General features: G+C 41.7%; 1 protein-coding gene across 2 annotated transcripts in view; it reads left to right on the plus strand.

Moving 5' to 3' along the window:
• The window catches only part of zswim5 (zinc finger, SWIM-type containing 5), a 69,805-nt gene extending 62,060 nt beyond the window's left edge, over positions 1–7,745 (plus strand). Inside the window, exons 14-16 of one of the 2 annotated variants that reach the window (XM_036138035.1) lie at positions 858–1,021; positions 1,381–1,462; positions 2,868–3,730. In XM_036138035.1, coding sequence (XP_035993928.1) covers positions 858–1,021; positions 1,381–1,462; positions 2,868–3,730 — 1,109 coding nt within the window. Of the gene's footprint in view, positions 1–857; positions 1,022–1,380; positions 1,463–2,867 lie in introns of both variants that reach the window. The other variant, XM_036138034.1, reaches the window with a different exon arrangement.
• The last annotated feature ends 6,111 nt before the right edge of the window (positions 7,746–13,856 follow it).

A 13,856-nucleotide genomic window follows, 5' to 3' on the forward strand; every position in this document is an offset into this window, starting at 1 on the left:
AGCAGGTATTTTATTTTATGACTCATCTTTGATAAATGAGAGAAGCTATTAAATGAGTTCTTCCCCAATAAAATAGGAATTTACTTCTACTGTTATTATAAATTCTGCATGAAGTTGTTGTTTGCGGTAAGAATTAAATAAACAAAATGTTTGGTTTTTCGAGAGCCTCAATTTCTCCAGCAGCTTGAATTTTCCAGCAAAAGCTCCTTCAGTTTCCAGCATGATTATTTCTATACAAGTTTTCTTGTACATTTAGCTGTAATGTTTACGGTTCGGTTTTGTTTTACTGGAGCCTCTTTTAGGCCTATTTCCGTGTGATAAGCTCTTAAAGGACAATTTATATGATGACGGGCCTGAAGGGATCTAAAAAAGTTCGTTTTTCCAGTGTCTGGAAAGCTGCATGATTTCAAAGAAAAAGTGCAAAAATGAAGAAGTTATTAAAACCTCGTATCAAACATTTCTGGGGTGAAGTCCAGATCATATTTGCATCATTACAGTGTTTGTATCACTCCATAAAAAACACACTTGGTTAACATTTTAACCATACTCTACAGGGTGCGTATGGTGAGATGCTCCTTACCAGTATCACAGCATATAACAAACGTCTGTTCCTTCGTCCCCCATCCTGCCTTGTAATTGTGGACGCACTGGCAATATCAAGTTCTTCCTCGGGCGGATATGTTATCTTTCACCAAAGGAAGTGCGAACTGTCCCTTGCTCTTTGGTTACTGAAATATGTGAAATTTGAATCTTGGTTTTTTTCCACTTTGCCAACAGAAAAAGGTCTTCCTAAAACAAACCACTCATTAATATCTCTCCGCTGTCTCGTCTTCTTTTTTTTGTGTCTTGCCTCTAAGGGGACATGTTGAGACTGCGGACGGTGCTGGAGGTCATTCAGAAAAACATCCACTCATCTTCCCTCATCTTCAAACTGGCCCAGGATGCATTTAAGATAGCCACGCCCGCCGACAGCCCGCCGGATATAACCCTGCTCAATGTGGCGTTGGAGTTAGGGCTGCAGGTACTGAGAGTGTGTGTGTGTGTGTGTGTGTGTGTGTGTGTGTGTGTGTGTGTGAGGGCGAGGCTGTAATTGTCACACTCTTACCACAGGAACTTTACCCCAGCTACAGTTTCCTTTTAACACGCTTTGACAGATGTTCAAAGCTCGCTACAAATTACCGTCCCACACAGAGTTAACGTTGTTGACGAGAAGAACCCACATAATGAAGGATCTTGGGTTCTACAGTAAACGCAGAAACCCTACAGATTAGCATCCGGCTGTAGCGTGCCTCGCCTCCGCACTCTGACGTTTAGTGTTTTAATACATGATGCCCAACAGGAGGAGGATAAAGCTGCTGTTCTGTTTGTGTGTTTTCGCAGGTGATGAGAATGACGTTGTCCACTTTGAATTGGAGAAGGAGAGAGATGGTGCGCTGGCTGGTAACCTGCGCCACTGAAGTCGGTATGTTGCACTTTTTTTTTTTTTTTTTTTTGGCAACCCAGTGAAACACAGCAAGTAATTACAGTCCCCGCGGTCCGGTTGGACTTTCAGCTTTAAGGCTGACTTTGGGAAAAAAACAAAAATCAAACATATGCTTGGTTCACCACATGCAGGGATAAACATCAGTTTTCCACAAGGTATTTAATATTTTGATGATGGTGCAGGAGAGAGCTCTTACTTTGGTTGAAAAAAAACAAAACAACGTCTATGAGGAAACATTAAGGAAAATGCCAGAAAAGATTAGGGACAAATGAAAATGATGTAAAGAAACAGGACTAAATATTTATTTTAAACTGTCATGCCATTGTTTTGACAGCAGCTGATATAATGTCAGGTCAGTTTCTGACTCTCATTGGGGAGGAGTCGACTTCCTGAGACAGAAACCATTAAAGTTGAAGGGTCTGCTTGTTTACCCGGCACAGGAGCTAGTTCAAGGTTCAGTTCAAACTTTGTAAAAAATAATTGAATTATTATATTTTCATTAATCAAAATTTTATTAAACAACATCAAAACAATCGAACATACAAAAATGATGCCTTGATTTTAATAGTTTTTACCCATCAGTGTGTTGGTCTGACTTACTCAGTGAATCCACACTTATTCAAAAATCAAAGAAATGTTCATCTACCTCCCTGTTGGCTCTATTGGTTACTTTAAATTCAGGTTAAGTTGAATCTGGTTCTTGAACTGGGTGTAAAATGCCAAACCAATTACCTAAGCAGGTAGTTTTTGTAACTATACAAACCAAATAAAAGTAGCAAAGTACACAAACTATCCATTTAACCTAGGATGCTCCATGCCTTATACGAGAGGTCCAGAATTTTTATATAATGTCGCACTATGTTATCAGTGGCCCTGTACCTCAATGCAAAAATGCAAAGCCAGTGTCAGCATTGTGTTTCAGTATTTGTGGAACCTATAAATAAGAAGACCCAACCACTGGTTGAATAGTAATATTTTTTTAATAAAATGTTCAGAATGCTGTAAAAACTGCTTGAAAATAATCTTGAAATTTGAGTCTGGAAGATTTTGAAATTTAATGAAGAAAAACATGCAGAAACCCCCGTATTTAGTACAATCTTGCTGTTGGCGTAGTTAAAGCTGGTCTCTTCTAGAATGGTCTAGTTTAAATTGATCAAATTTTAATATGCAAATGTTAAAAATTGGATGCAAGTTGTTTGTTTCTATTGCTGGTAGCGATACAAAGAAAACGATTAGTCACAGGGATGCTACATAACCAACGGTTCACGCAGCGATGATTAAGTCATCATGTCTGTTTTCTTTCTTCCCCTCTGGACGTTTCTTTGCGGCCTCTGAAAAACTAGCAACGCACTGAGTGTCCCATGCCATCTGTCTCTCCCATCAGGTCTGCGGGCGCTAGTGAGCATCTTGCAGAGCTGGTACACTCTGTTCACTCCGACGGAGGCCACCAGCATCGTGGCAGCCACCGTCATGTCCCATAACACCATCCTGCGCCTCAGCCTGGACTACCCGCAGCGGGAGGAGCTGGCCAGCTGCGCCAGGACGCTGGCCCTGCAGTGCGCCATGAAGGACCCTCAGAACTGCGCCCTGTCGGCTCTGACGCTCTGCGAAAAGGACCACATCGCCTTCGAGACGGCCTACCAGATCGTGATCGACGCCGCGTCTACGGGCATGACGTACTCGCAGCTCTTTACCATCGCGCGGTACATGGAGCATCGAGGATATCCGCTTCGCTCGTTCAAGCTGGCGTCTTTGGCCATGACTCACCTCAACCTGGCCTACAACCAGGACACGCACCCCGCTATTAACGACGTGCTCTGGGCCTGCGCACTTAGCCACTCCCTGGGGAAGAACGAACTGGCCGCCATCATCCCCCTGGTGGTGAAGAGCGTGCACTGCGCCACGGTGCTGTCCGACATCTTGCGGCGGTGCACCATGACGGCGCCGGGTCTGGCCGGCATTCCCGGACGGAGGAACTCCGGGAAGCTGATGTCGGCGGACAAGGCGCCGCTGCGGCAGCTCCTGGACGCCACCATCTCGGCGTACATCAACACCACACACTCTCGACTTACGCACATCAGCCCGCGCCACTACGGGGAGTTCATAGAGTTCCTCAGCAAAGCGCGGGAGACTTTCCTCTCGGCGCAGGACGGCCACATCCAGTTCGCCCAGTTCATAGACAACCTGAAACAGATCTACAAGGGCAAAAAGAAACTGATGATGTTGGTCCGGGAGCGCTTTGGCTGACCTTAACCCTGCCTCAGAGACCCTGTTCTTGGGAAGTAGTCAAAACTTCTTGGTTTATTTAAGTGTTTTTTGGGATTTTTTACTTCTTTATGTTGAGCCATTTCTTGACCAAGTCATATGGTTTTGTTCTGTTTTTTTTTTTTTTCTTTCTTGAATGTGAACCAAAAAGTGTTCGCTATACTTGCTCTACATACCTGTTATTGCAAAGGAGAGGACCTAAAGTGTCACAGAAGTAAAAAAAAAAAAGGAATCAAACCCATCCAGTTAATATTTGGAATAATTAGAAAATCAAAAGAATGTGATCATAAGAGCAAAAGAAATGTTTGCTTGCTGGTGGCTTATGACCATGATGGATTGGGTTTGGAGTCTTAGTTGAGGTGAAGAAGGTAAAGAGAACTTCATAAAGAACGTAGCAGTAGAACAGTGTTGCTGTCATACCTCGACTGTCAGCTTTAACTTCTGTTAGAAAGAGCCTCTTGTCTCATTCAGGGCTTCCTAGAGGAGCGAGGACGGACTGCAGAACTACCTGAGTTGGTCTCTCTGATGAAAAACTCAACATTTTGATCAGCTGCACGGGAAAGATTACGCTTTACAGAGTGCATGGTTTGAGGATGACGTCCTGGCTGCTTTCGCTAACACTTTAGCCTTCACGTGTACAACAGTATGTTCCTGTATACAGCGTGTCCTTCATGTCACCCCGTAGGTGGACATATGCCATATCTGACTGGCTTAATGTGTTCCTCGTGTCCAGAGATGCCACTTCGCTGCTACTCGGCTGTTTGTGGCCAAAGGTTTGAAAAGCGTAAAACCTCACCGCTAAGATCACCGTTTAGCTAGCACACAATATAATTCTGGTATTTTTAGTTTTGTCACTTGGTGGCACTAAGTTGGCGTTCCTGTGTTTTGTTACAAAACTGTTTGGACCTTGTTCTTGGTTGCAAATGAGTTTGTCACCCAGATCCCTTTTTCCATCACAAGAACATTCACTAAAACCGAGAGTTTTGTCCACTTGCATTGTTTAAACGTAGCCGCCTGAGATTTTACCAGCAAACCGACAGAAGCCATTGTTTGGGCGGTGGAATAACAACGAAACCACATGGCACCCTTAAGCCGTAGCTAAGCTTTATGGGGGGTAATACTTTGAGTTATTGTGCTTTGTGATGAGAAAACAAAAATCAATGCAGATTGTGATCTTTGGTTCCTGAGATAAATTCTCCAAATGGAGAAAGTAGCAGAATCTCCAAACTCTCTATTTCTTAAAAAATGTTGCCGTTTTTCTATTCGTGACCGAATTGCCTTTTTATGTTGCGTTTAGCGCCACCCCTGGAGGGGTAGTTGTATTGCCGTTGTCAGCATGCACAGCGCTGTCACAAATCTGAGCTGCGTGGTGGATTCCAGGGGGAGTCTCAGCAGAACATAGTGGGTGGGTACTAATGAGGACATTTACGTCACCTAGGACTTGGAAAGTCCATCAGCCTGGAAGGTAAGAGGCTCCAGGGCTTAGAATTAGCTGGAAAGTCTCTGTTTGACACTAATAGCCAAATCCAGGTAGTCGCCCAAAAGTAACCACCAAAATGATTCACATACTAGTTAAAAAAAAAATTACGTTTTTGAATCATGTGTTTAAAGGCATTGAAACTTAATACCCCCTTAAATCGATTGTGTACATCTGAATGTCTCCAGTTAATGCTAGCGGCGTTGTTGAGCAAAACTCTCTAGGTCCGTTCCGCTCTAGATTTTATCCAGCCAGAGTAAATAATTTGCTGGTTTTACATCTTTTTATAGTTTTTAATATTTTCAAAGGAAGATTTTTTTTTTTTTAGGTTTTGTTGACTAAGAAGAAAGTTTACCAGAAAACATCTTAAAGTAAAAGATCGTTCTATCTCTTTTAGTTAAATCGTAAGCTTACATTAGCTAAAGCACCTTTTTGTGATACTTCAGTGGTTAAAACTTATTTTGTTAAAAAGTAACCCCAAGAAGCCTAAGTTAATTGATGTTGAGCTAAATTATTAGAGATTTGTTACATAGCAAAGTTAGCATCTTATATGCTAAAATGTTTTTATTAACAGCTTTTTGTTTTTGCAAATTTTACTTCTGCAAATTAGCCCCAAACGTCTATAATAACAGATGTTCGACTGAAATGAAACATTAGTTTTTGGGAGGATTTAGACTAAAGCTACGTAACGTCCATAAACTCCAGTTTGTTGTTCTTGTGATGGAAAAAGCTGTGAGGTGTCCTGTGAATGCTACTGGCTCTCAACCTTCTTTACTGTGAAGAAAAGTGGCCGCTTCCTCAAGGTCTCAAAGACGCACAGCGAACCCTACGAACCCACAAAAGAGACGATATTCAGTCTCAACCCGATAAGTTCGGTGTAAGTATTCGAGGCCACACGGCTTGGCACACAAGGTTCTCCTCTCCTGACGAGGGACGTCCAGGTTCTGTGGCAAAATGTCATTTTCAGCGGCAGTCCAGCAAGAGCTTGAGTCTTTAACTGATCAGACTAAATGTACAAGCACTTCACACAGATACCTCTTCAGTACGCTCCTGCCTGCTTCAGCATTTATTTATTGATTGTTTTAGAACATTTTTTTTTTGTTTTCTTTAATCACTGAGTTTGAAATGGTAGACAAGCAGAATCAGAACCAGACTGTATTTAAAAAAAGGAAAGAAGAGGCTAAAAAAGTAGAAGGGTTCTGGATGGAGGGGCGTTTTCCCGTCTGCTTCGACATTCCATGAGAGCTACTTTCACCTTCCACCCAGGTAGTCGGTCCCAGCTGCGCCTTTTTTCAGATCCGGAGGGCTGCAGGTGGACGGATGGAAAAAGAGGAAAACTGAGGAAAAAAAGGAGAGGAGAGGAAAAAAGGCTAAACTCAGTTCTCAGGGACATCGCTTAAAGAAACGAAACAAAATAGTAGCATTAAGCATTTAAGATATTGTAAATAATAAAGTGTCAATTGAGAAAATTGTAAAGTTATAATTATTTATAATAAGTGTTTGTTTCTCTATTTTTTTTTTTTTTTCCTTCGGCGGGGTGTACTTGAATTGTTTTGAACGGGGGAATTTGATGCCGTTGTTTTTTTGTTTTTTTTTCGTTTTTCTTAAGAGCAAAGATTTCAAGGCATTTCTCAGGTGCTCCTGTGTACATTATTTTAGTTTTTTTTTTTTTTTTTTTTTTTTTGCTATAATATGACGTGTCGTTTTTCTTCAGTTTGCAATGACAAAAGAAAATCAGTTTTCCAAATAGAAAGCAAGTTTTTTCCAGAGTTAAGGAAAAAAGGGAGGCGGCATCCGTTTGTGAACTGATTTGTACTAAACCTGACTATGCAGAACCACTTTGAGGGACTCGTCCTGGACAGAAAACGGAGAAGCGAGGAGGACGAGACCTGGTGGGCCGAACCACTATCAGAGGGGAGGATGGACGGAAGGGGGGGGGGGAATGGGGAGCGGAAGCGTGCTTGTATCGGGTCAATGCGCCGTCGCCGGCCTGCATCTGCTGCAACTTCTGGAGGAGGAGGAGAAAATGAACCAATGGTAGAAAATGCCTTTCTGACCATTCAATGTACAAAGTTTCCTTTTTTATTTTTTTGTGTCTTTCTTTATTTCTGTCCTTTGATATCAGGACCCCAAGCCTTTGGTGTCTTCTTTGCGTGGTTACGCTGCAGTGAGACAGAATGACGCAAAACGTTTGTGTCAGCAGCAGCAGTACCTGATGGCCTGTTCATTCATAATAGCATTTTTAGATCACCCTCCTCAGAGTTAAAAGTTTCCATATTCTTACCACTGATTTTTTTTTTTGTTCCCAGTCGGGGGCGCGTCTTCTATCAGTCTAGGATTTGAAGCGATGCATTGCGGTGTGTTTAGGGGCAGCTGCTTCCTCCATCGTCCTACAGCACAGCGACGTAAGTGTGCTGCAGCAGACTTGTGTCCACACAGTCAGCTTATGCAAAAAAAAAAAAAAAAGTAAAAATGCAAGGTTTCAACATCTTAACGTTAAAAGATTTTCAAAAAAAAAAAGTCCTCGGGTGACACCACTTCACCTACTGCGTAACCCAGAAGTAATTCCTGAGGGTTTCCCCTGTCTTTCTTTGGTTTGTAGGAGATTACTGTTTGATAGTAGAGATGTAGTTGGCCTACCGTTTCCCTGTTTTGGTTTTGTTTCAGATCCATTCTTAACTTAAGGGATAATTGAAAGTGTTTGTTGCCTCTTTGTGCTACTGATTTTGAAAAAGGTATTTCCAGTATTTGTTGCCACAGAAGTATCATAGCTTATCATCACTTTTTTATTTGTACTTTTTCTTTGTGCAGCTTCTTGAGCTACTGTCTATAAAGCAAGATTTTATTACTATTTATGTAACGCTACTACCATTTTATATTGATTTGTGTTGAAATCTCAGTGCTTTTCTATGAATAAAGTGTGAAACACAACGTTGTTCTAAGTTTGTTGGAAAGAAATGAGGCATTAAATGAAGGAAACGCTCCTTCTAGAGACAAGTCTTTGATCCCTTACAGCCTCAATATACTTACAATTATAAATTAAAAAAATCGATTTAAGTAAATATAGGGGAGCGTGGGCATATTATTGGCTAAACACAATTTTTTTTAAGTCTCGTGTATGTTTATCTCCGTGATCTTTTTTTTATTTTAATTACACCAAATTTTTTTTTTTTTTTTTTTTTTTTTTTGCAATTACTGTTGTTTATTGCTGCTATATCATCAATGAATTTAAGATGCAACTTACTGTTGCAGAATTGCACCTGGACGTAGTTCAAGTTTCCATCACCAGATGAGTCCTTCCAATCCAACACTTAGAATGTGTAAAAAAAAAAAAAAATCAGCACCTTAACCTCAAAACCTATTCAGAATCCATCTGTTCAGAATTATCATAGATTTCCCAATGTCTCCCTTTGCAGAAAAACTACAAATAAAGAAGGCACGGTTTTTAAAAATAAGTGCTTCATAAAGTCTGTCTTGCAAAATGTTTGCAGTAACAGGACCTAGAATACTGCTGAGATCCTGTATTATTTATGAAAAGGCTGCAAAAATATATGCAAAAAAAATAAAAATACACCAGTCACATAACTGTCAAAGAATCTTTACAGAACATAAAAATATGTAAAGTTCATCAGTTAAAAACAACGCAGGCTTCACACCATCTCATACCAGCCTAGCAAACAAAATGTTATCTACAGCTAAACCTGGCAGGCATTTTCTTTTTAGATCCGTCAAATATCTGTAGCATGAGTGTCACAGCTCTGTTTCATGCACTGCTACAGGATTTATGGTAAATGGCTTGTACTTGTGTAGCGCTTTAACTAGTCTGACGACCTCCAAAGCGCTTCACACTACAGTCAGTCATTCACACATTCACACCCTGACGGTGGTGAGCTATGTTAGTAGCTACAGCTGCCCTGGGGCAGACAGAGGCAAGGCTGCCATACACCGGCGCCCCCTGGCCACCGCCAGCAGGCAGTGCGGGTGAAGTGTCTTGTCCAAGGACGTAACGACAGAGACAGTAAGAGCGGGGGATCAAACTGGCAACCCGCCAATTTCAGGGCAAACTCTAACCTCTGTGCTACCGTCGCCCCTCGCCCAATTTTCAGCAATTTATGCTGAAAATTGCAACAATAACCCAACAATAACTGATGTAGTCTCACAAAGCAGTCGCTTTGGTCTGGACTTTGACTAGCAATTCAAGGAGCCACTTTTGCCTTCGTTGCTCTAAAAAAAAATGTCAAGCTGCAGGACAGATTTTACACATTTAAATAAACTTAAATATTTTATTTTGAAAGTAATTACTGTAGTAGTAGTTAGCTGAATTTTATTTATTCTGAGTTTGGAAGAAAATGAGTTGTTGTTACAACTTGGATGTCCCATAGACCTGGTTTTTATTTATTTATTCTTTGAGTGTATGTACTTTAATTTAAGTCCAGGCTGTTTTGGTCCAGCAGTACCGAATTAGCCGTTTTGATAGAAAATGTGTTGCACTGCTGTGCCAGGGTGGTCCTATCCTTGCGTTTTTACCCATCCTAACAACCCAGAATTGGTGATAAATGAAGCATGTGCAGCCTTATATAGCTCCATCAATCTCTCGCTCATTTGTCTCTAATCAGAATATTTTTCCTCTATACCCTCCTTCACCGCTTCATTCTCATTCATTACAGATTTCTGCAGAGCCATCTAACCAGACAATCAGGCTATCAAAAAGTGCAAAGAGTGCTTGTGTGCGGGATTGTAAATCTAGATTGATTGGCTGATGATAAATGAGCAGATTTATATTAATTATCCAGACAGATAGATGGAGGACTGATTGCTATGTGCTCAATCTTTTTCTCCCCCAATCTGCCTCCACCTCTCCTTCTCCAGCTTATACAGGCAAAATCACCTAGGACTCTCTCTCTCACACTCACACACACACACACACACACACCTGCAAACCACGTAAAACAAGAGACTGGGGAGTTTTCAGCAACCTCTTTTTGTCCTTCGCTGCCACATCACTCTCCACACAGTCATGCTTTTGTGTGCTTCTGGGCTCAAACACAACACTCTCTGGCAGTCCCCTCTGCAGACAAGACAAATATGCCGGTAACTTTACCAAACTGCTACACTTCCAGGAATATCTGCAGAAGAAACTAAACCATTAGCTTGCCCTGCATGCTAATAGTATACAGGTGCTGGGGAATTACACACAGCCCATGGTCCTTCTTTCTTCTTGAATGGACTGAAGCTGTGATCAAAACTCGGCTAATAGCTACACAGCACAGTAACAGCTCGTTACCGACGCTCCCGTATAATTTAGCTGTTTCTCTTCGCTTTCGGGAAACCAGGCACGGCGGCAGACTGTTCGGCTTCCCGTTTATTAGCTCTGCAGTGGCATTTTTTGGAACTGACAGTGTCAAAGTGTTGGACGGTGGACGTCCACAGTGTCTGCAGCGCCTTTAACTGTTTGTGAAATAATAATCGCACGCATAGGGGTCAACGACGCAGTGTGTTGTGCATTTGTAACGAGTTTACCCTGAGTGCGTCAATACTTTTTAGAACTTCCCTTCACCCTAAATACAAAATGGGTACTAAATGTCCTAAAGGTGGGTAGGAACCACAATAATATGGCAGGGAGCTCCTCCTTGTATCCAAACGAGTACAAATTGATCAAAACTTTCCAAGTATGAAATGGTGATGAGTCGAGTCTTTATTCTCTCATTGCCGCCACTTCTTCCCGTATCTTACACTGTCACAACATCTCTGGTCTAACAAGAGGATGTAGCAATAATGGAAGCAATAACCTTCCCAGTCAGTCTGTATTAGCTTTTGAATTCTATTTCCTTTGTGAACTGCATTAAGGGTTTTGTACAAAATCTGAATTAGTACATATGAATTAGGGTGACCAGATCTCAAAACCCGAATGTGGGACAACAAGGATGCTCGTGAGGGACGATGTGGGACACAATACTGACACTATGGTGACAATGTCACCATAAAATGTTTGATGTCACCGTGACATCAAACATTTTAATTGAACACAGACTGGACATAACATCAATTGATCTTTGCTTGGCCTGGTAGTGTACAACAATGAGCTAGCACAAGTTTATTAAAAATATTTAGCTTCTTTTAAAGTAATAGAATAGAACGGTTAAACTAAAAATGTTTAATAAAGTTCTAAGTTTATCAGCAAAAACCTTTATGCGAAAATTTAATCATGTTTTCCTGATAAACTTTAAAAAGAGCCAAACTTTTAAAGCTGGTAAAGATAAATATTGTTGAAGCTAATCTTGGCTGATGTTTCTTTGTCTGTCTGGCAGACATTTTTGGGTTTGAGTGAAAATGAGTCCACTGGTCAGCAGGAAGCTTTTTCAGATGTACGTTTTTGTGTGACTTGCTTCTACTAAACTTTGGCAAACTTCACAAAAACGCTCTCTGAGAATCGTCTTTCTCTGGCATCGCCCTGTTAGAAAGCGTTGCCCAGTCTTTGTTGAAGCCGCATTGTCTTTTCTTTGACGTAGTTTCCGTTATACAGTCCTATTCAATAAGTTAGAATATTATTGAAAATTTATTTCAGAAACTCATTTCATTAAGATAAGGACATTAGATGGATTAGGTTTTAAAGCCTTTATTTCTGTTAATTGTGATTATTTTTATTTTTCACCTCAAGCTAATAAAAACACAGCATTTAGGATTCGAATGTTTCATCAGACCAATAAAAAGCAACATTTTTCGTGCAGGAATGGGTTCTTAATGAAGAGTATGTTTTATACCGTCATATAGGTTGTGGCTTTTTTTTCAAAAGGTACTTTTAATTTGACAAACAAGCAAGAAACGCATATTCTAATTTATAGAACATGACTGTATTTTGCATACATTAAAATCCTTTTCTCGTGCGGTTTTATTTAACGAGCATCGAGGGCAGGTTGGTCACAACGTGGGGAAATCCTCAGCGAGCCGAGCTGGCTCGGTGAGGATGTCTGCAGCTCTGCTTTCGTTATGTTTCAGAAAAGCACCTGTGGAATATTTCTTTTCTGAATTTGACCCAGTCATATGCGGGACTGGAGCGAAAAATGCGGCACAGTCCCGCATAAATCGGGACATCCGGTCAACCTAATATAAATGTCCATTTTAGCCGTCTACTTAATGCACTAACCAGGAAATCTGTGTCCTGGTCGTAAAGTGGAGGTTTTCATGATTTGACAGGTCGTACAGATCCTGATTTCTTTTGTCCTTAGACGCTATAGCATAATGAAGCAGGAATAAGCAGCAGGGCCCAGTGTTCAAGCTGACTAGTACGTCACTACAGTGCATCTCCAGGGCCTGACAAACCACAGAAGGTGCATTTACTGCAATTGTTCCAAAACAATGAAAAAAGTAAGAAATAAAAACACAACTGCAGAGTTAGATTTGTGTGTGCAGAATTCACACTGATCAGCATTATGACCCCCTGCACATGTTTGTCCTCCTTTTTGCTGCCAAAAGAGCCCTGAGCCATGGAAGTATTGACTCTGTTAAATCCCTGAATGTGTGCAGTAGCATCTGACACCAACATATCATCAGCAAATCCTTTACATCCTGTACGTTGTGAGCTGGGGCCTTCATCGATCAGGTTCGTTCATCCATCTACAGATGCTTGATCGGACCGAGATCTTCGGACTGGGGAGGTCCGGTCAGCACCTCAGGCTCATACTGTCTTGCACTGTTTTAATTAAGGAGGTCTCAGCCATCAGGGAATAGGATTTCCATTAAACGGTAAACATGGTCTTCAACAATACCCTCATTGGTGGTCAGCGTCTTAGTAACATCCCCATTTCTTACCAAAACTCAATGTTTCCCAGCAGAACCGGAAATGAATCTGTGGGTCAATTCCAATGATTATGTTCCAATTTTTTTGCACTTTTCAATGGTGGATATGGATCAGCATGGACATCCTGACTGGTCTTGACTGTAGGCTCACCACTGCTCCTTCCTTTTAATACCTACAGAGCTGCAGTTTTGGAGATGCTCTGACCCAGTCGTCCAGCCATCACAGTTTTATTCTTGTCAAACCCATTCAACTCTTTCCCTTTCTCCTGCTTCTAACCCTCCAACTTTAATGACCAAATGTTCACCAATAAATCCCACCCTCTACTAGCGACTATGATGAAGCGATTACAGGTGTCATTTACTATACCCGCCAATGTTTAAAAGGTCATGCCTGATCTGTGTGTTTGCATCCAAATAACGCCTCCCCTCCCAAACAAAATACAGCTCAGTATGGATACACTTTCACAATCCTTGCTTTTGAAGGAGGAGCGGAAAAGAAGAGAGCAGCTCTAAACGCGGCGCAACTGGAGGGCCACTACCAATCGCCGCTCTGCTACGACGACGTCACACCTTTGACTTCACGCCAGGACCGACGCTCCACTGTTATCTCAGGCTGATGCTATTATTCAAACTGTTAACCGTGTGCAAACTTTGCAGGTGACAGCTGCTGTTTACGGCAACATGGCGGCGGACTGGCGGGAATGGGAAGGTGTCCTCGGCAAAGCGGGATAATCACAGCTGTCAGGGTCTGAGGTAGCGTGAGGCATCTCGGGGTCCAGCTCAGACTGAAGCTGGAGTATCCCCCCCTCTACACACACACACCATGGTTAATAG

Source organism: Fundulus heteroclitus, chromosome 6, assembly GCF_011125445.2.
Source record: "Fundulus heteroclitus isolate FHET01 chromosome 6, MU-UCD_Fhet_4.1, whole genome shotgun sequence".
In the NCBI taxonomy this organism is placed as follows: Eukaryota; Metazoa; Chordata; class Actinopteri; order Cyprinodontiformes; family Fundulidae; genus Fundulus; species Fundulus heteroclitus.